The 13,516-nt window shown below is 37.3% G+C and overlaps 2 protein-coding genes across 2 annotated transcripts; both read left to right on the top strand.

Moving 5' to 3' along the window:
* The first annotated feature begins 928 nt into the window (after positions 1-928).
* On the top strand, positions 929-10,452 carry LOC6578123 (carbonic anhydrase). Its single transcript, XM_002004009.4, has 3 exons — positions 929-1,190; positions 9,160-9,318; positions 9,383-10,452. The coding sequence occupies exons 1-3, from the start codon at positions 1,157-1,159 to the stop codon at positions 10,000-10,002; spliced, it is 813 nt and encodes a 270-aa protein (XP_002004045.1). The 5' UTR covers positions 929-1,156; the 3' UTR covers positions 10,003-10,452.
* Positions 10,453-12,355: 1,903 nt separating this feature from the next.
* LOC116803673 (C-type lectin 37Db-like) lies at positions 12,356-12,719 on the top strand (the record flags this gene model as incomplete). Its single annotated transcript, XM_032728620.2, has 1 exon — positions 12,356-12,719. A coding segment is annotated over one exon (294 nt), but the record flags the coding sequence as incomplete, so codon positions are not given.
* Positions 12,720-13,516: the final 797 nt, after the last annotated feature.

Raw genomic sequence — 13,516 nt, forward strand, 5'->3', positions numbered from 1 at the left:
CAATCATATTAGGAATTATTCTGTTATATGTGAGCTAAAGCACACAAATATTTGAAAATTCGTTTGCAAATTTGGTTTAATTCGCTAAACTGACAGTGTGCAATGTGTTATAATGAAATAACGTTGCTGTTGACGAAAATTGCGGGACAACAACCGAAGCCCCCAAAAAACAAACATCGCCAGCCACCCCACATCAAATGGATCTGCGAGCTGTAGTTAAATTTTCAAAGAAAAAACAAAAAAATGAAAAAACAGTTATGTTAAATTGTGACTATTAGCGGTCCTATGACAGCTAGTGAGTGAGTCTGTGTCACCCGATCATGTTCACGCTTTCTACTACAACAGCAAAAACAATGTACTAGAATTCAACAATAAATTAAGGCGACTATTTCTTCGGCATGTGTGGACACAGTGGGCTCGCAGTATATTTTACAGTTAAAATGCGAATTAAATATCCTACCGCAACTAGAAGCAATCCAGTTAAAATTAACAGCAAGTTAACAGCCATTGATCGACATGCATTTCAGCTTTAAGTGCCACTTAACAGCATTGCGTAATTGGCACCACAATGCAATTAATGTTAGGTCGCGGAGCTCAGTCCGATTTTGAACTGTCAGCATACGTTTCCATCGTTCTCAGCCCCCTCTCCTCTCTCCCTTCACTCCTCTTCCAATCCCAGCGCAGCGTGAGCGCGGTTAAACACAGCAGTCTAATTTAGTTGCTCAGTTGTCACGCTCTCCTTATGCTTTCTCTCTTTCGTTCGCTCGCTCATTCGCTCGTTCATTCGCTAGCTTGCTCGTTCATGCACTGCTTACAGTATGCTTTTTCTCCCGCTCTCTCTCGCACTGTGTTTCAGTCAGGTTAACCGTGCGTGTTTTTCTCCCTTTTTTGCTTCTTTGGCTTCGAAGTCAGCGACGCTGGCGCGAGTCAATCAGTATACAGTCAGCAGACTAGCTAAGCAGACGCGCTCACCTTAGCAAACCGTAACTAAAATTGTAAACGTTACTCTACCACTATTTATCGGGTCTATATAAAAAGTTCCGTTGCATTCGCGACAAGAATCAAACGTGCGACAGCGACTGCGAGTACAAGAACAAAAGCTTGTTTTCTTCTCTACATCTCTATACTCTGCTATTAACCAAAGATCAGATCTACGATGAGCCATCACTGGGGCTATACCGAAGAGAATGGTAAGCAACTGATATACCCTAGAAGCGCTACTTTAATTTAGTGTCGAGCATTAAAAAAGCTTTAATTAACATATATAAACAACGGAACGACCGTTAACAGCTGCTTAATTTTAATGATAGCTTTATAAATCAATGGATATTTCTTTATGCAACGAATTCACCAAGCTAACAGCTTGGACAATATGATTTTATACTATTACTATATGAATCTGAATATGTATGCATATCGAGTAAGGGTATTCAAACTTCGAGCAATTACACACAAATTTCTTTTCGACTATTTGTTTTGCTAAGATTTTTTGTTTACAAACGTGACGCACGCTGCGCATGCGAGCAACGACTTTGGGAAAGTTTTCAAGTTTAAATAAGAAAAAGAAGTATGAACAACATTAGAGATTTCGACATGTGCGATCTGGGTGCAGTTTTATTGAACGTGGCTGTTATGCTGTCTGTTTAATTGAGACAACTCTGTTGATTGAATACATGTCTGTTATCTAACTGATAACAAACACTTAAGTAATTTGTTCAATTTTTTGTTGTTTAGATTTAATTGTCCGATGCATGAATAATACGTATATATATGGATGCGCTGTTTTTCCGATCTAAGGGACATAGAATGCGAGTCCAAGCTACTTTTGTAAGACGATGTTTTATATAAATGCTCTTATTGGATTGCTCAGCTGAAAAAATTTATATTTCTGGGTTCATTCCGGTTTAGACTGGTCCGAAATTTCAGCTCGTTCATTCGCTGTTAATTCAATAAAGTTCAGTTTAACCAGAGAAATGACGCTTTGCGCCTCAATTACATGCATCATCGCTTTGCCACTCCACACAGCGAATGTACACACTCTTCGAGAGACTTGGGCACGTTCATAGGTTCGTCGGCTGCTCATAAATATGCGACAGCCGTAATTAAATCGTCTACGCGGCGCAGCTCCAACAAATCAGCAAAAACGAGGTCTGTAGACTGGGTAGACAATGTCTGATAATCGGCGCTTTGCACGGGCTGCGTCTCGTGATCGCAACTGTGCGCTAGGTGCGGCGGCAGCGGGTGAGGGCGTGGATATCGGTGATTCCCATGGAACCAGTCGAACTTCGAATTCAAACGATTTCCCAGTTCGCATGAACTGCTAAATATGGCAAAATTTTGTTAAGCAAGTATTAAGTAAATATTTTCGTGAATACGGAACTATGCCCCAAATCGATAATTATCAATTTTAGTTACACAAAAGTGTGCACAGATTACAAGCTAAACATATTTCACATTCTATTATACAACTGCCGTACAGCATTGCTTAGCCTCTAAAGAAAAGCAACATCGAAGCGTCTCTATACTTTTTATGATATGTTGAGCTTTTTAGCTCTAATCGCATATGTATATACTTCATTTCGCAATTACTGAACCTCCATGTCGATTCATCTCTTCAAAGATCCACAATACTTTTACAGACTATATGCATCGACCTGAGATCTTTTTGCTCTTAACTCAAAGTTAGGGTATTAAATATTCGATGCGTTAATATATGTACTTAGCCTCAGTCAACTGGTTTCTCGCTGTTTGTTTCTGTTTCGCCTTCTCTTTGTGTTGTGTGTTGCCTTTTGAAGGCAGTTCGTTTGCTTTTTGCCCGGTTGGTCAAGTGCATGTGCGGTTCTTAAGGACGTATTAAAGACCGGTTTCATCATGAGTGACTCGTCATGACCAAACCCTGGCAAACGTTCTGTCTGCCATATCAAAGCCCTGCCATGATAGTCACATGATAGTCACTTATCGTTCAATAAAAATAAAGAAAAATGTGTGCATCTACCAAAAAGTTGGGATCCATTTTTTATTTTCGGCAATTTGTTTTGATTTGCGGTAAATGTCGCTGATCGCGTTGATTGATTTGACTCTGGTAACTTTCCAATGTCTTTTATATGACTATGCTGCGTTATCGCTGCCCGCCGATCTCTCTATATATACACATTCTCCGGGAATCTGTTTATGATCCACTCCAGTCTAGAGTGGTTCTTAGCTTAAACATAAGTGCACTCGAGTTTTATTTACATATATTAAATCTCCTATATATACAGCAATAAAAAATTATATATATTAATGTGAATATACACATAGACATGCATATATACAGATTACGCGATGTTTTCTAATCAAATCTACCTCTGGCCCAGTCAAAACTGCAGAACTGTCTATACTCTATGCTAGATGGGTAGCAGATTAAAAGTCGCGTGTTTATATTTTGTAAATCAATTTCATTTAAGACGTGAATCGCCTTTTATTGATAAGAGTAACAAAAATAACAATAGCCGAAAACAAAAAAGTGGTAACAACGTTGTAGTCTGGCATAATCAACTATATAATACCCTGTTTAAAAGCAGAAAAATCTTATCAAACATCAATATCGTTGAGTTTTCGGTAGCATCGATATGAGATAGAAATGGAGGATACGACTGCTAACAAGTTTAATCCTTGGTCTCTCTATTATGCAGCCTGAGGTGTTTGGCTCAGTTAGCCAAAGCCAATATACTCATTTTCATTCTTTAAACTGACGCATAAATTCGTCAATCATTACTTAGTTATCGGTTATAAATGAGACTTCTCTTTTGTACTCTCCTTATCTTCTTTGACGCTATTCATTACCTATCCCATGGAATTTAATCTATGTATAAATATACACATATACAAATATAAGTATATACTTTGCTTGTTATCATTATGACTCAATGGACTGAAGAACTCAAATTAGTAATATCCACTAAAAATATCCTACTTTTGATTTGGAAAAGGTTTCCTCTTATCAATTCTTCATTGTAGGTTGTGTTGAAATTCGGAATAGAAACAAACAAACAAGTAATGTAACCACATCTATTTCGTATTCTATGCTGCCGGAACATACCTGCTACCTATATTTTAGAATTCTAATAACATAGCCTTATATATATATATATATATTCATCGATTTATTCTATTACAATTTTGTAATATATGTATTCCATTGACGTTTTTAAGCCATAAACGGATCGATGCGAAGCTACATATTTATTACAAAACAATCGACAATAATAAATATGAATATCTCACATTGCCACGCCCATTTCAAGCAATCGCATAGGTATATAATAACTGCTGCCGATCTGTGAGAAACAGATATAGACATATTATGAAAACAAACATCCCGAGTGCTTGAGAGCTGATCAAAGTTTTCTAAAGCTCCATGTTGAAGGTGTCAGAAAATGATGCTTGGGATAATATTCGCCACATATATTAATATATATTTCGTATATATGACTATTATTTTTGGCTAAGGCTATAAAATTAGCGCTTGCTGCGATAAAAAATGTATCACAGACATATGTGTTAGATAATATCTATATAAATGATATGTGCATGTATATATAATATATAATGTATATACATACAAATATATATATATATCTATGTACATCATTTAAAAAACAGCTATCAAATTTATGAGTTGGAAAACTTTTGCTCTACAGATGAGCATTCCAAAAATTTCGGGCTGTACGTGACAATTCAATAAATTTTCGAAATTTGCATGTTATTCTTCTATAAAATTGTGTTTTGTTAAGCTGTTAAGTTGTTAAGTTGTTTTTAGGTTTTCTTTATTTTGTTTTTATGGTCATTCAATAAATCTATTTCTGTAGCTCTTTGGCCACATGCAAACAAATAATTTGCACTAAAAGTACAAAGAGGTCTGTGAAAGGGGTTTTGTCTTCTGGAGGGTTGTAGGGTTGAATTTCAAAGCAAGTGCCAAAGTGGCTTACCGCACTAATGGGGCTTCCCAAATCAACGGGATGCGAGACGGGCTATATAAGCAGCAACGTTGGGTCATTTCAGTCTGACAATGTCTCATAAATTGATATATAAATATGGCAATATATACAATGTTCTATATGCCTGACTCACGCAGGAACAAGCCGAATCACGAATTGCCAACGACATTCTGCGGGGTCAGTTCGTTGCTTATCCCAGGGTCCAATTAGCAAGTAGTTCCTTAGCTCATAAACAATAACAACAAACACGCAATAAACTCATGATGAACTGCCTATATGAGACTGTCTCTATAAGTTCGAGCTGCCTACTGTGCACTTAAGAGATACGATCGTGCAATTTAAGTTAATAGTTGCGACTTTTCTACCCGTTTTTTGTTCGTCAGCAGAAACAGTTTTTCTTTCCTGCGTTCAACGTGAACAACATATGTACGCTGTACTCGAAGCAAATAAATACCCTGTAAGCAGTGGAAATGCGTGTAGCTTTATTTTGATCTATGTTAAGTTAATATATTGTGGACTATGGTGACAGAAGATCGCATCTTGATCGAACAGTTTCCAATATCCTTTCAGATCGATTAATAGGTTCTTTCTAAGCAAATCGCGTCTTTATTATCAGTCTTTAACATGTGCGCTTATTACATCACAGATGTCTCTCTACTCACTATCTTAACTAAGAAGATTCCAGCGCTTTCGACAATGTCGATTAAAGTAGAATTTATGAACAACTGTAGTAAATGAATCTGATCTCACTTGCGATACGTTTACAGGGCAGTCCTAGTCATTCATTCGAGCATCTGCCAAACTAAATAGTTGTTTGTTTTGAAACTGAAACGAAAGAAAATAGGTGAGAAATGTTGTATAAATTCCAATGAAAATGTTACTTAACTCCTTATTCTCCGGCAAAAGTTGCACAAAACAAGTTTTAGTCCGGCTGTTCAACTGATCGTTGCATACAGATATACCCACAATACATATTAATAAATATATGTATTGAGATTAGATATGCTATGCCGAATTCAGAACGTTCAGTTTGTTGTTAATTCAATTAAATAATCATTTAGATTTTTATCGCAATTTACGTTACTCGTTCTGTAAAAGTTAGCAACTGTTTTAAAATCGTTTTGTCATATATATACATATATACTGCTAATGTTGTTAATCTGACAAGATTCTACATCAATCAGTATTGTAAATTACAGGCGCGTGCATTTCCGTAGCGGATGTTTGCGCACGTACAAAAACTTGATCATTTTTCAAAGGGCATGAAATTCATTCATTCGTTTCGCAGCACTCATCGAGCTAAGACTAAAACAATTTCGAAAGTCTTATTGCTATACATACATTTGCAATAAATACTCCTTATTCCTTGAGGTAAGTGAATTAGAGCATCAAATCATCTCTACAGGGTAGTTGAGCCGGGACTTCTGTGGCTATCGCTCGCATTTACTTCTCCGTTGCTTATCCGATATAGCGTGTGGATCTGTAGAGCTGAATGTGCATAATGCTTGCCAGTCAGTGCAGTAGCCGCAGCAGCGGCAGCTGTTGACTGAAATTGCGCAAAATCTGATGCAATAAAAAATAAAATATGAAATGAAGTTAGCAAATAAGAGCACAAAAATTGGGATATGTAAGAGGATTGCAACAACAATTCAATAACAGCTGCCACAAATGGCGCATACATACAGACGACAGGTGTGTGATGCACCTCTTCAGATAGACCCGAAATGGCAATCCCAGCGATTCGCTGTTTTATCTTCTGTTGGCCGGATATATCTAGTGCTATTAACAGAGCTTCAATGAGTGAACGAGATTAAGCATTTGATGAAAGTCTACACGGCGTATACGTGTTTTGCATATATGTATATACGTGTTTCAAATGCATGGAAACTCTATTAGTTCGTGATGATCGAAGCAACTTCAATACACTATATTTATTTGTCAGGAGAGAGGGAAAGAGAGAGTTCAGTTCATACAAAGGATCATTGATTTAGTCATATGGCTGCATGACTTCTACAGCTACAAGTAACCTTTGCTACTATTTACTTTATTTATTTTCGCTGTCAAGTGTCGCTGGCAAGCCCAAACTGATCGCCCGGAATTAAATTATCGACGTTTTCGCATAGTAAGTTATACTTAGGCGTTAGCCTAGCTGGCATATGCGTGATATCACAACTATCACATCCACATCTACCTGGGATGTTTGCATAACTGATCCGCGTAAAGCAAAAATTCGAAAATGCAGTGTCACATGTGCTAATGGCAAACTTCAAAATGGCTTTATATTGGGAGCTCCATTTGCATAGCGGCTCTCACGGCGTATACGTGATTTTTTGTTTGTCTATATATATATACATATTTTTATATATATCAATATATATGCATTTGTACACCCTATCAATTTGCCTGTCACATGGTGAAATTGCGTATTGCTTGCACATTTGAAGCTCATTGTCGGGCTTTTCTACACCGCCGATTACATAATTAGCACTGCCTGTATGTCGATAGGGAAAATGCACTGATATAAATACGTACATGATTTATTGGAAATCACAAGAATTAAATACTTTAAGCCCCCAATGATGTATCATGTGGCACAGGCAAAAAGACAAATGAGTTGTCTTAGATAAGGTGAACGCCAGATTAAGTGCACCTTCACATTGGTATTTGCAAGATATATCAGTTGCCACGCCCACTACCACATGCCGCCCACTTTTGTCTGTTACGCTCCACTCTGTGTCACTCACATGACTTGAGCGGCTCTAGCCCTAGTCAGTCACTATGCCGCAGCACGTGACGCCTCATCCCATTCAATATTTGAGTTGATGTTGCTGTTTGTTTGTGCTGCAGCACACGACAATAATTAAAAGCGCAAATGCAGCGGCAAACAATAGCAAAATAATAAAAGAAAATAAAAGACTATGATAAAGTAAATAATCATTTTATACTGCTGTCTCTGCTGGTTGCTCTGTGTCAAGATAAAAATTCTATGTCAAGCAGATGGATGTAAAGATTAGTCATATTTTCCTTTGCCACAAATTTTGTGCAGGCAGTTGACATTTACTTTATTTAACTTTTTATGAACTTCTAATTAACATCTGCCAACAGCAGAATAGGCGAACACGAACCCGAGCTAAAATTTAATAGTGAAAACGGGTTTGTTGATATTTGAAGCCGATTTTACGATTTTTAAGTAATTCATCAATTTTAATAGATTTTGCTTCTATTAGGATTTCCAACATTTTTTAACTCAATTTTTTATTTGTTAGCTTTATTTTTATTTTTATATATATATTTTTTTTATTTATTTTTTCAATATTTGCCAAGCTATAAGGCTAGATGACAGCATTTGTTTAAATATTAAGTTTCCTAGATATTAAAATGCTCAAGCCTTCAAATAATATACGTGTTATTATTGTCTTCGTAGATATTCTTATCATTAAAGACAAGAGCTCTATAAAAGCTTTAACTGCTTTAGTGTAGAAATGAAATATGTAGACAAATCTACGTAAAAGTTTTTCGACTTATAATTCCTTCCACCGAGGGAATTAAAGTTTGGCGCAAGTCTTAGACAGGATCTGAGATATTAAGATAAGTTTCCTAAGTAAAATGCTTTAGACATCGCATTTCTTCCATAAACTGTGCACCGACGGAAATAAATTCTCAGACTATAAGTTCCGACATATTCAAAGTTCTCTTAGTCAAAGGATTTCAGCATTCAACATAATATATGAGCTTTTAAAATTCCGACACGAAGTCAACGCAAAAAAAATCAATCTTCAAAATTAGTTTGATTTTCTCTGGACATTACGCTTTAATGAAAACTAATACGAACTGTAAATATTAGAGAAAATATGTATTGGTGTAATTTTTTTAACATATTAATGGCTGTAAGTGCACGGCTTTTTAAGGGGATCTTAACCTTGATTGACAGCTCCTATTAATTTATAGAGTTTACTCTTACCCTTAGCTTCACTGCCACATGCTAAGCGAAAAGTAATTGCTTATTCTTCTTGATTATTCTTTGGTACTATGACAAATTGTCTACAATAGCCTTTATAAATAGATCGTAATTAAACAATGATTAAGTCGAGCTAATAAATGATTGTAACATGTGGTAGCAACTAATCTAAATTACCTTTGACTAAAGGAGCTGTTAATTAACGCATGGTTTCTTCCGCAGGACCCGCACACTGGGCCAAGGACTACCCGCAGGCATCGGGACATCGGCAGTCGCCCGTGGACATCACTCCCTCGAGTGCCAAAAAGGGCAGTGATTTGAAGGTGTCGCCGCTCAAATGGAAATATGTGCCGGAGGACACAAAGAGTCTGGTTAATCCAGGTGGGTTTTAGATTGAATCGGGTAGAAAGCGAAGTACTAGTTAGCTTCTTATATATCATTGCAGGCTACTGCTGGCGCGTGGATGTCAACGGCGCCAATTCTGAGCTAACTGGAGGACCGCTGGGCGATCAGATCTTTAAACTGGAACAGTTTCATTGCCATTGGGGCTGCACCAACTCGAAGGGGTCGGAGCATACGGTCGACGGCGTCTCCTATTCGGGTGAGCTGCATCTCGTGCACTGGAACACCACAAAGTACAAGTCCTTCGGCGAGGCAGCTGCCGCACCTGATGGACTGGCCGTGTTGGGTGTATTCCTACAGCCGGGCAATCATCACGCAGAGCTGGACAAAGTGAGCAGCTTGTTGCAGTTTGTTCTGCACAAGGGCGATCGCGTTACTCTGCCCCAGGGCTGCGATCCTGGCAAGCTGCTGCCCGATGTGCATACGTATTGGACATATGAGGGCTCACTGACCACGCCGCCTTGCTCCGAGTGCGTCATTTGGATTGTGTTTAAGACGCCCATTCAAGTGTCTGACGATCAACTGAATGCCATGCGCAACCTCAATGCCTACGACGTCAAGGAGGAGTGTCCTTGCAATGAGTTCAATGGCAAGGTCATCAACAATTTCCGCCCTCCACTGCCGCTCGGCAAACGAGAGCTGCGCGAAATTGGCGGACATTGATGATTGGATTGAAAGGGTCTTACGGTCAAAGTCAAAATCGAAATGAATCGAGTCGTGTTGCTTATATTTGTATATAAAAAACCTTCATGTACACAGCGTGCACCGCATTTGCGAATCGGATGAGCTGCTCTGACCCACATACCTCACCCACCACACCATATATACCCCCAACTATCCCACGCGCTGAGCAGAGCATCAGATGCACATTGTTAAAGTCTCGTTTTAGTTTGTACTACTTGATAAAGCAAACACTTTTACCTCTTGTTATACATATATATATTTACATATATAGATATATTATATGCGTATTTGCTTGTAGCTTTCGTCTTGCACCTGTGTGAGTGCGTTGTACGTTTGTTTGTTAAACGTTTGCTAAATGACAATTAGATTACACTTAATGGTATTACATAACAAATATATTAATTTTAGATGTTGCATATGGAAAATGAACAACTGCTGTTTTATTACTCGGGTAGAGACAGTAACAGGATAAAAAAAAAAATAATAATAATAATAATAATTCTTTTGGGAAAAGTCTGTAACAGGCAGAAGAAGTCATCGCAAACCCCATCAAGTATATATATTCTTGATCAGGACGACGAGCTGAGTCGATATAGCCCGTCTGTCCGTCCGTATGAACGTCCATGTAGACTCGTATATATCATACTCAATACAAGTTTATAATATTTTTTGGATAACTCATTCCATATCTTTTTATTGAGGATAATCGATAAATTGATATTGTTTTTCAGCCTAATTTGAATACTTTTGGACCTAGAGACTTCAGATTTACTGTTTAAATACATTTGATACATTTGATACAAAGATTTAGTAATTTACAGATTTTGGATACTACGCCCCCTTCGCCCCCTATTTGTAAAAAACGTATTGCTGGTACTAGAGATATCTGCTTTGGAATGCTTACACATTTTAACCATATGATCACGTTCTAAAAGTTTCATGAAGATCCTACTAGAAGAGAAGTTACTCAAAAAGTAAATTCTTATAATATTGCTCAAGCGTAGTCGCTGCTTACTGCGCAGTTAGCAGAGCGCGGTCTTTTGCGTGTGTGTGGATGCATCTGTATGTATGTGTGCATAAGGGTGTGGAGAATGATTAGAATATCAGCTTGGAGGGTTCAGGGTATCTCCTAGTTGAGCAGTCTCGCCTAGAGCCTTCTTACTTGTTTTGTTAGCCACGCCCACATCGGATCGCTATTGTATGAATCATATATTTCCACTTTCCAACAAAAATGTGATTCTTGCATGTTGACCGAAAATTCTTCGTATCTTCCATACAACAGTTTCGAATATCAAGTTTCTTCGAGTCACTTGGAATACATATAGTACATACATTTACATCACATTTTATGAGTGCTTAAGAACAAGAAAACGGTAGCATGCTTTTAGGCGGACTTCATAAATATATCATAAGCCAACGTGGTAAATGCAATCGCAATAGTTTTCTAAATGGCTTCAAATTAGATTGAAACAACGATATCCGCTTAACAGCTATGGAACCCAGAATCGGCGTTTGTAGCAACCAATTAAAATATTGATATGCATGCTAACACAAGAAACAAACACACAGACGCACTCACAGCCACACATAGGCACGCACGCATATGGGACATATGGGAACTTATCGTTTAATAACTTTTCTTGTGGATGGACTTTCTTCATGAAACTTTTAACCTAGGAAACAAAATTTCAAGTCTCTAGCTCTTATATCTTCTGAGACCGACGCGTTCAAACATACGGACAGGGCCAAATCGACTCAACTCGTCGCCCTGATCAAGAATATATATACTTTGTGAGATCTGCCACGCCTCCTTCTGTCTGTTACATACATCTCAACAAATCCATTATATCCAGATTTCCCATTTTCAATGGGTTCAGGGTATAATTATACATAGCGAATATCAGAAATAATTCTTAGTCATATTTGAAGCTTGATATGAGCAAATAACTACGTAATTGGATTTATAACTTTAAAGCAAGCAGAAGTGGAGGGTGCATCATACAAGATGTCTCGATATATGGTTTTCTGCATGGTACTGATTGAATGGCTGACGCAAATGCTTCTGATTGAAGGTGAGAAAATTAGACATAAATTATGAAACTTGTACTAACTCAAAGAATTTGGAATAGCATTTAACTTTAGAACCCGATCGGAGTACAAGCAAGTTGATATTGTACCAGCAGAACATCATGCACAGCTAATGCCCTTCGAGCAGATCGGTCGTAACTTTTATTACATTGCCAACGACGAGCTCAATTGGTTTCAAGCTGTGCAAGAGTGTCGAAAGAAGGGTGGCAATCCCATTAGTTTGAAAACAAATCAGGAGTAATTAGTTCTGGGACTACACCTGAACGCGAGTCACGAATATTGGGTGGACATCAACCGGCTGGGCCAAAAGGAATATGTGTCGATAGCAACCGGATTAAGACCCAATTATATCAATTTCCTCGTTAAGCATGCGAATGAAGTGAACGAGTCAAATAATACAAATGAACATTTAAATTGCGTGACCTTGGTTAAGGGTTACGAAGATAGTTTTGTAATGAAGGAGGCGAATGGCATGGAAAAATCTAAATTCGTTTGCCAGCTATCTGCACCGCGAACTATTTCCATTGTGATCTGGTAACATTTGTTTATCATATATATGTATATGTTTTATATACTGTATACTCTATATATATTTCATAAAAGATTTATTACTTACTATATTATCTAATCCATCTAACTATTATTATTTTTATTCCCCTTTTATTATATATATTATACCAATTTACCTGTTTATAAATTTATTCACAAAATGTCGTTTTTCTTTACTCAATTTATACAAGAGAAGCATAAGTCTACTGCTAAAGCACATTGGGCCAGCGAGCCGATTTTTCGACGAAAATTCAAATTTTGTATGGAAAGTAAATCTATTTTAATTAAAAAGCTTGAATAGTATATACTTTGACTAAGATGAATCCAAAGATTTTAATTGTTTTGATTTTTGGCGTGCGAGCGTGACAAAATTATTGTGGCTTTTGCTATTTTCACTAAAATTATGGAAAAGAAAGTCCAGGGTATGTAGAATATTTGTGTTAAAAAATATGTTATTCTTGTTCGTTAATGTTCTTTTTGTGTACATTTATTTGAGCTGTCCAAAAGTAGAAAAAAGCTAATTTGCTAACTCGTCTGTTGTGGATTATAACTAATGTTGTGCCAAGTTGTGCCAAAAAGTAATTATGTGTCATTATAGGGCAAAGTGTATATAAACTAATGTAAACAAAAATTTTTGCTCCATTTTGCTCCGATGTTTATAAATCCCTAATATTGTAGTTGTGATTGAATTCGCCTAAGAGCAACTGCTTGAGATCTACATACAAAACAATCGTCGCGCATCTGCCGTTTCGGGTTGGATTTATGATAAATTGGAAGACTTCCACTTGAGCCCGAAGAAAAAAGATGAAACCAGCACCAATGTGAGAAGCTTTTACCTTTACATAAAAAAGAGCTT

Source organism: Drosophila mojavensis, unplaced genomic scaffold, assembly GCF_018153725.1.
Source record: "Drosophila mojavensis isolate 15081-1352.22 unplaced genomic scaffold, ASM1815372v1 contig_49, whole genome shotgun sequence".
In the NCBI taxonomy this organism is placed as follows: Eukaryota; Metazoa; Arthropoda; class Insecta; order Diptera; family Drosophilidae; genus Drosophila; species Drosophila mojavensis.